Source organism: Athene noctua, chromosome Z (assembly GCF_965140245.1).
Source record: "Athene noctua chromosome Z, bAthNoc1.hap1.1, whole genome shotgun sequence".
Lineage (NCBI taxonomy): Eukaryota > Metazoa > Chordata > Aves > Strigiformes > Strigidae > Athene > Athene noctua.
In genome coordinates this window covers 90973967-90982297 of record NC_134077.1, presented here as the reverse complement: position 1 = coordinate 90982297, position 8331 = coordinate 90973967, and the positions used below count along the sequence as shown (strand labels likewise).

The 8331-nt window shown below is 48.6% G+C and overlaps 1 protein-coding gene across 1 annotated transcript in view; it reads right to left on the bottom strand.

Annotated features, from left to right (window-relative positions):
• Positions 1–2614: 2614 nt before the first annotated feature.
• Positions 2615–8331, bottom strand: part of ZCCHC7 (zinc finger CCHC-type containing 7) — a 112589-nt gene continuing 106872 nt past the window's right edge. The window contains exons 9-11 of the mRNA XM_074932807.1: positions 7860–7955; positions 3656–3773; positions 2615–3222 (exon numbers count right to left, since the gene is read on the bottom strand). Of these exons, the coding sequence (XP_074788908.1) occupies positions 2774–3222; positions 3656–3773; positions 7860–7955 (663 nt within the window). The 3' untranslated portion in view covers positions 2615–2773. The remainder of the gene's footprint in view (positions 3223–3655; positions 3774–7859; positions 7956–8331) is intronic.

The window sequence follows — 8331 nt, the reverse complement described above, 5'->3', positions numbered from 1 at the left end:
CTGGCACCTTATCTTTAGAGGAGTTGTCAGGAAAAGCTCCGACTTGCTCCCCATCTGACCGCCGCCTGACACTGTGCATGGGCACCGTGAAGGCATCGGCACCTCTCAGCTCAGGGGCTGCCAGATGTCCCCGTGTTGAGCAATTCCAGCCAGTATCATTTTTCCACTCCCAGTGTGGCCTCTCGCCTTGGCTAGGCTGCTGAAGAAAACGTATCATCACATAAAGTCACTGCATAACGCCTGGAGGGGGACTGCACTGCACATTTTATCTCCTTGCGGGTTCCTTTGAAAACGAGGAAGAGAGTGGTGGAAGGAGGGCAGCCAGAGGCGGGGGCTCAGAGGAGGTCTCCGTGGGGAACCCCTCCAGAGCATCCTGCCGTGGTGGCTCTCAGGATGATGCTCTCCTGGCTTTCACTGTCCTGTTTCTTACCATGACACACCACTGTGCACCCACCACGCCCCTCACAAACAGACTGAGGGCTCCCAGCAATCTCGCCTTAGATGCTGCTGCAGATCAGGTTTCTCCTTGGCCTTGTGGACATTGTTGAAAGCACAGATGCTTCTGACTCAGGGGAGTGAAGCAGAAAATCACCTGCTCTTGATGCTCTTCAGCAAATGAGAGGCATGGAGGATCTGAAACCCCCCAGAGCCTGGACCAGTCCTTACCACACCACCGCACAGGGAAAAGAATGGGGGGGCCACAACTTCACTGAGCCATTTTTTACCTTAAAAAACCCTCCCAACTTACTAAATACTAGCTTGAAAAACAGTGGAGAAAACAGATCTGGGAGAGAAATCCCTAAAATCTGCCTAACCAGAGATTAGGTGTGCTGTCTGTTCCCTGTTTTTGTACTTAGGTGATTTCCCGTTTCCCCGGAGGTCGAACAGCCACAGGGTGAAACGCTGAGCAGCCACAGTCACCCTCCACGAGGTCAGGTACAGGGCTACCACCACCCCAGGCAGTGGAACTCCAAGACATCATCTCTTGCAGACAGAGAATCTGGTCCCTTTGGGAATCCCCGTCATCGTGACACTTCTCCCCAGGGAAGGTTTAGGGGACATGAGAGCAGGAACGGCACCAGATCAGCCCTTACAAGAAGGGAGCAGCTCCTGGAGAAGAGATTAACTCGCCTCGTGACAACTCAGCTGCCCAGATGACCAAACCGATGCACTGGAAAAGCTGGGCTTGATCTCAGAACTTAATCTAAACCAACCCTCCTTCCCTATCTACCAGTCTACGTGCTGGTTCAGCTAAGGGCTACTGGAGACTTTTGTTCAAATAGAACCAGGTACTGATAAACAAAAAGGGATGTAAAACACAGCCTATGGGACGAGTTTCAAAGTTAGGGGCAAGTCTTTTCAAGAGTGGAATTAATTTATCATTTTTTTTATTGGGGCCTAAAATGATTTCCTTTTTCAGTATCATGAGGAAATTTTCAATCAACTAATCAATGAAGTTAAGCAAAAATAAACTTCAGTTGGCAGCAAGGAAGCACTTAAGCAAGACTGGGCCAAGTATTATGTGGCCAAATCTCTACTCCGAACACCTCTGACATGAGGTGAAACGGTCACTAAAATACCAGTGTTCTCACTGGTGACCTCACCAAACAAAAAGGTGGTGAATTTAGGGAATACTAGCATGTAATACTACTGGCAGAACGATAGTGCTGCTTTTTTTATAGTTTACCCATTTTCCCTTCTTGCATTAGCACAGGTTACACTGTCCAATTTTAAAATACCACTGTAGCCAAATGCCCATTTCTCAGCAAGAATTAAGAAAGGACACGCAACTTTATGAAACTTCCTGTTAGTAACTATTAATTTCTCAGCAAAGGGAGTGGTACGGTATAGAGTAGGTCATGAAAAACTAGATTACAGATAATTTCCTTTTCAAAACCAGAAAAACTCTTGGCAGAGGTGTTGTAGTTTCAGCTCAGGAAAGAGAAGAAAGACACTGATTTTAATTATGCTTGGTAATGCAAGAAAATGTAGAACAAACATTGTTTTATATCCCTCATGTAAAGGTTTATTTGGGTTGTTCCTTTGATGAAGCATTTATTCTTACAGGGCTTTTAATAACACACTCGTTTTAACTCCAGTGTACAAAAATAACTGTCTTTAAAAAAATTACTAAACTTTAGAACAGCATGTCTGGAATCAAATACATTGATCACACTCTCTTTTCTCCAGACACAACTTCCACATCAAGAGGAACAAAGGACGTGTGTAATTGGAGATGTGAACTCTGATCCCCTGCCCCGTTGGCGAAGAGAGGGAAGGGGCCAGTGCAGAGCTCGCCGCTGGCACCGGGCGATGGACCCGTGGCTGCGCCCCAGCGTGAAGCGGAAGACTGTCACGTCCTGAAGTGCAAGGCAACGACTTTGCAGCAGCTTCCAGGAGGCAAAGAAGTGGGAAAGTGCCCAGCTGCACCCTGGAGAGGACCGAGAGGGCTTTGCCCCAGCTCCCCCCCAGCGTGAGCCTCTCCAGTGTCAGCCCCAAACTGTGCTCCCCAGCAGCAGACCCTGCTCTGGCGGGCAGAGCCACCTCTCACCAGTGAAGAAACAAAACCCACCAACCCCAGCGCGGCCCCTTGCCCCCCACACCCCCCCAAGCAAAGAAAATAATCTTACAGCCAATTCTGGGGCCACAGAGTGCAGCCCTGGTGCTGGTGACACCGCACTCCGGCGGGGCAGGGACGGGCGCGGGTCCCGCGCACTACGAGAGGGACAAGACAGAGAGCCGGAGTCAGCGCACGCCGGAGTCCACAGCCGCATCACCAGGACTTCTGCCTGGACTTCTTCCCCCTCTGTTTTATGAGGAATAAATTATCGTTGATATCAGGACTATCATCTTTCTGCTTTTTCCATTTCTTCTTCCTTTTAGCACCTTCCAGAGGCTCCTGCACATGCACAGTCTTGCCGCCTGAGAATGCCTTGAAGTTGGACCTGTGGTGGGTTTTGCTGCCCTTACACGCCTGCCTTTTGGACCCTCTAAGGAAGTTCTCCTCCAAATTGTGGCCGATTTCAACATGCCTTCTGTGTTTCTTTTCTTTGTGCATCTCCGCCTGGGACATCTTCATCTTTTTGTGACACTCCCTGTCTTTGCTGTGTTTCCCATACTCTTTCCCATGCTTGCTCTTTTTCTTGTAGCTGTGCCCCTCATGTGTTTCTTCCCACCATGGTGTCTCTGGCTGCTGTGGCAGCAGGCCGGCCTCCTGCATCTCTGTAAAACAGAACAGTTGACTTCAATCCCATGCAGAAAACCATCACTGATTTCCTTATGTTTGTATGAAGTTAGAAAAAAGTCTGATAGATTTTTCCATAGTGTTTTTTTTCCTGTCAACAGACCAGAATCTTAACAAATTACAGTTTAACCCTCTTACTGCTAGTCTACAGCATTTTTAATGTCAGTGGATTTTTTAGAATTAAAACTTCTGACAACGCCCACCTAGTGGCTTTGAGACAGTAAATTTCCACGATAGACATGGTTGAATAAAGTCACAAATCTTTTACTACTGTTAGACTACCTGTTCAAATCCCTATAGCTTTTCCTGACGCAGGAAAATAATCCCACAATATTTCTAAAAGCAGCAAGCACAGAAGAAAGTATTTCAAAGAACTGAAAGGCAGGAGGGATCTCCCAAAATATACTGTACCTGCAACCTTTCTTTTCAATCTGTTCTCCCTTCTCTTGATTTCAAATTCATCATCGTAGCAGTAGATGAATGGAGAAGTAGGGAACATGCTCCCGTGCATCCTCTTCTCTGAGCACTCCTGAAAAACACATTTCAGGTCACTAGATGTGGCTGAGCTGGGATCTCCCTGGAAGGAGGGTGGGATTCTGCAGGTGCCGGTCTGTTCCTCTGGAGGACAGGGCCAGCAGTTCTTTAAACACTGATGGGTTTATTACCAAGCAGAAGGCCTTCCCGTGAGCCACGCTGCGGTCGGTCCCCCTGCCCCTTCCCTTGCCCCTGCACACCTGCAGCCGCAGCAGAGGGCTGGAAGCGGGCGAGCGCCAGGGGAGCGGGAGGCGAACGGAGCCGCTGGGCCGGGAGCGGGGCTTCCCGCTGCAGCCGGGCAGCTCCCCAGCACTGCTCCTCGTGCCCCGTCTCCTCGGAAGACAAATACTTGTGATCTTTTAACCTGGACCCTCCGGGGTGGAGGGGTGTGCTGAAACGTGGCCGACTCCAGGGGCGGGTGGGCTGAGGGAGGGAGCGAGCAGCGGTGGGGCCAGGGGTGTCCGGCTGCCTGAGGTCTCGGCATAGGTACAAACCCAACACAGATCCTGCAGGACACTGGATGTTGAGGGGAGAGGAGGAGAGCCCCGACCAGCTGGCTGAGGTGAGCCAGGGGCTGGCTCTGCGTCACACACATGTCAGCCCATTTCCCAAACACGTGACTCAGAAATACGGATTTTTTCGCCACTCTAGTGGCAATGTTTTGTCAGCCAGGTGAACTGGGATGCTTCCTACGGTTCTGTCTTTTTTTCAGGGCACCATGTGATATTAACTGATGCTTTCTTCTCCCTGTAAACAGCTTGTTACCTTTCTGCTTCTTCAGTACTGCCCAAATCGAGTAAACTCTGGGCCTTGCCATTCTCAAGAAATGGTCAGGAGCTTTCACCCACCCTGACGCAGCTTTCCTCTTGCCATTTCTACCACTTTTCCTCCTATTTCTACCTTCTCTGGTATTTTTACCATGCAGTGCCACCTTTAGAACCCTCCTTCCCTGTGCGCCCTCCTGCCTGCTCCCCTCTCTTTCAGAGACAGAGTGCAGAAAAGATGCATTTCAGATGTATTTCCTGTTTCTCAGCTTTTATTTGGCCTTTGCTTGGCTGAAATTAAACGAAGAATGGTGTTATTCTCTGTGGTGTCCTCCAGAAGGGTATCCTTAGGTTGTGTTACTACTGGCTTGTCTCCACATGTGTGGAGGATTGCGGAGGAGTGACGGCAGCCCGTAGTCAGAGCCCGCCCAGGTCGGAGGGCTGGGCCTCACCCCACTGCAAAATCAGGCCGAAAGGGACCTGGGAGGGGACACGCGAGTCCCTGCGTCGCCTGAGGCTGTTCATGTGAGGTACACATGTCCTGGTTTCACATGAACACCTTGAACAGCCAGCTATCACCACGAAGAACCTCCTCTCCCACCGTTCCTGGGTCCTCCCTCTACCTCCCTCAGAGTTATGACAAGAGAGAAGCCCAACAGAGAAATGACACTTTAAATACCTGTGTTTCACATGAGTGAAACCTAAGAGTGGCCTCTAGGCAAGGCACAGAGCTGCCTGCCTTCTGGATAGAAGCGGAAGAAGATACTGAACACTGCTGAAAGGTCACTGAAAATGACAGAGACCGGCTTTACGCAGGAGCCCGCAGACACATCATCCTTCCGTGAGACCTGTGCAAGTGCTGTGGAGATCCCGACCACATCTGGGGCTTGCCCTGCAGGCTTGTTATTTTTGGTTTGTTAATGCTTTGTTGGAAGAAACACACCTACCACCCTGGGGGGGCTCCTATTCTCTCCATCGCCACCGCCCCGGTCCCTTGGCTCGGCGGTGCCCAGCAGGCGCGGGGCTGCCCCTCATTAACTCTCCCTCCCTCTGAACTGGCCCCTCAAGATGTCCACACCCTTGTTATGGACCATAAGAGATGACGTTTGGGATGTCTGATTGCTATGAAATGAACTATGATGCCAAGTCTGCTACAGAAAATAAGATTTCTTGTCCTTACTAAATCTTCAGTTTGCATAAAAACATGACTGTCTTAATAAACAGTAGCGCAAATTCAGGAAACATAACTTGCAGGTGTTGGAACCTCTGACACCTTATGTCCTAACTCTCTATTTCTGCAAGCAAGAAGTGATCCTCAATGACCTCCCTACTGGAACTGCACAGTTAACTCTGGGACTTAGCAAGTTTTTTGCTCTTGCCTCTGCTTTTGGAAAGGGCCTCCGTAGACCTCTGGCAAAGAAAAGGCATTTCAGCTGTTCCTAAACTAGATTAGATGGTAACATGAAAGGAAAGGACTGCAGTGGGAAGCACAAAATAGCGTGCATCTGCACAAAACTAATGCCAGCCCTTTCCTCTCGGTCAGTTTGCTATTCCTCTACTTCAACTGCTCAAAACAAGCTATGGAGCAGGGTTCCTAAGGTACAGAAATGGGAAAAGTGTTAAGAGACGCTTGTCATCACAAGTAACTTTTGCCTGCTTAAAAATACTGACGTTTTAAAAATCAACCAAACAAAAGGAGTTGTTTCCCCCTTAAATCACAGGCAGGTCTTCCAAGCTCTGATGGAGCTGCTCACCACCTGAACTCAGGCCCTGATCCCAGCCTCAGTTTTCTGAGCCCATGAGACCTGCAAATCCCAGAGGCGCTGCCTGTCCGCTGGGTTGCTGTGAAGACGCACATGCCAGCTCAACTTCCCCAGCCCTTCTCGGACAGAAAGTTTAGTGATTTGAGGTGTTTATTCTGTGCTCAAACAGGAAGATCTGGTATTGCTGCCCTTCTGTGTTGCTGTTGACTTCTCCTTTTCGTTCAGTCATGGCTCAGGCTGTTCCTGCTCCTCGCACGCTCGTGAAAATACCGACCTTTGATTGCCGTAAAATGTCCTTCAGTCACTTTACTACCTGACTGGTTTTATACAGTTTCTACCATTTTCTATCCAAGTAACTACTATCAGCTCCTCCCACATATTTACTAATTATTTTTACAGCAGCCTTATTTGTATCCATGTATGGCTGCCCTCCTCACACGCTGTTTTTTGACAGATCAGTAAAATGCTCCTTATCCGTTGACAGCAATCAGTCTCGCTTCTTACTCTGACATTTGTCAATGTTGGGAATTAAAAATCTTCCAGCTTACCTTCCAGTTCATCTTTCAGCTTTGCCATGAGAAGATTCCAGAAAACCTGCCCTGCCTGTCCCACTGTTCCCCACAGGGATTAACTATTCATGAAAGAGAGCAGGAAATGTCTAACAACACGTCTTCAGTGGCTGTAGAGTCAACACAGAGCATGCAAGAGAGAAGGGAGGAATTTCCCATCGCTAAGCTGTAGGAAACCATAAACTTATCCCAACCAACACACAACTAATATTGATTTTCTAGAATACTTGTGGCTTCTGGACTTACTCTATAAAAGAAAAGAACAAACATTTGTTTGGTGTTGATATTTGCAGGAAGAGCTGCACTTGTCACAGCAGGGGCTGAAAAAGGTGATAAACGTCATCAAGCAATCCCGGAAGATGCAGCACACCTCTTGTTCTCATTGAAGCCACTTCAGGCTCACAACACCCTCCTTTGCCAGGCTGTGTGCCTTACAAAAGGATGATGTCAAACTTAAATCAGGTGTTGGATTAAACTAAGAAACTACAAATAAGGATGGTCAAAAGCAGGCAGAAACAGAAAATTCCTAAAACAGGCATTCAAATTGATGCGCTGACTGTGGTGAAAAACTTTACATGATGTTGAACGTGGCGGCAAGGCACTAGTATTTCATCCCATGAGCCACAGGAAAAAAAAAAAAGAAAGAAAAAAAGCTTAAAAAGCTGTGTTCAGCATTTTCCAATGAATATTCTGTCTCCCAGGCAGTCCCATTTTGATTTAGGATTTAAAAAACAAATCAATAAACCTGCCAAGGAGAGAGAGTAACTTTTCCTCCGTGTGTTTAAATTAGATGGGTGAGACCACGTTACACACCGGCCTCTGCTGACGGCTCAGAGCCCCAGAGTGATGAGTGCTGGATTAGAGCCGCCCGTTGTACAGCACCACCGTGGCCTTCCAGCTCTCTTCTCCAACCATGCACCGTGGTGGAGATGAACCCCCACCCCGAGGGTATTCCTCACGCCGAGGCAGAAGCTCTGGGACTTACATATCCAAAATGTCCTTTCCGGGAGCAGTTGTAGCAGTACCCTGAGGCAGAGCGCCTCTCGTGAAGACCCACTGCCTTGATGGGCCCCGGCTTCGTCTGGAAGATGGAGACAGGCAAGAATTAGGTCCGGCAGTATTATGAGCGATGAATTAAAAAGAAATTAAAATTACATAAATATAATTTTATTATGCTTAAATCAATACATTCCTGCTGGCTGTTGAAATATTAAGTTTGAAAAAGAAGCAAGTGGCTCATATTACTGTAATTTTGCAGAGCAAGGTTCACCCTGAGCATCATAAGTGAGGTGGGAAGATGCATCCCTGGCATCTCTTCCACCTGGCCGCGTTATTTCAGCTCTGAATACAAGAAAACAGGCTGCTGATTTATCGCGCTCCCCTCCTCGTCTCCCAGCCCCCCCGGCGCAGATGCCCCGCCATCCCCCGGGACGGGCAGGCCCATCACACGCTGCATC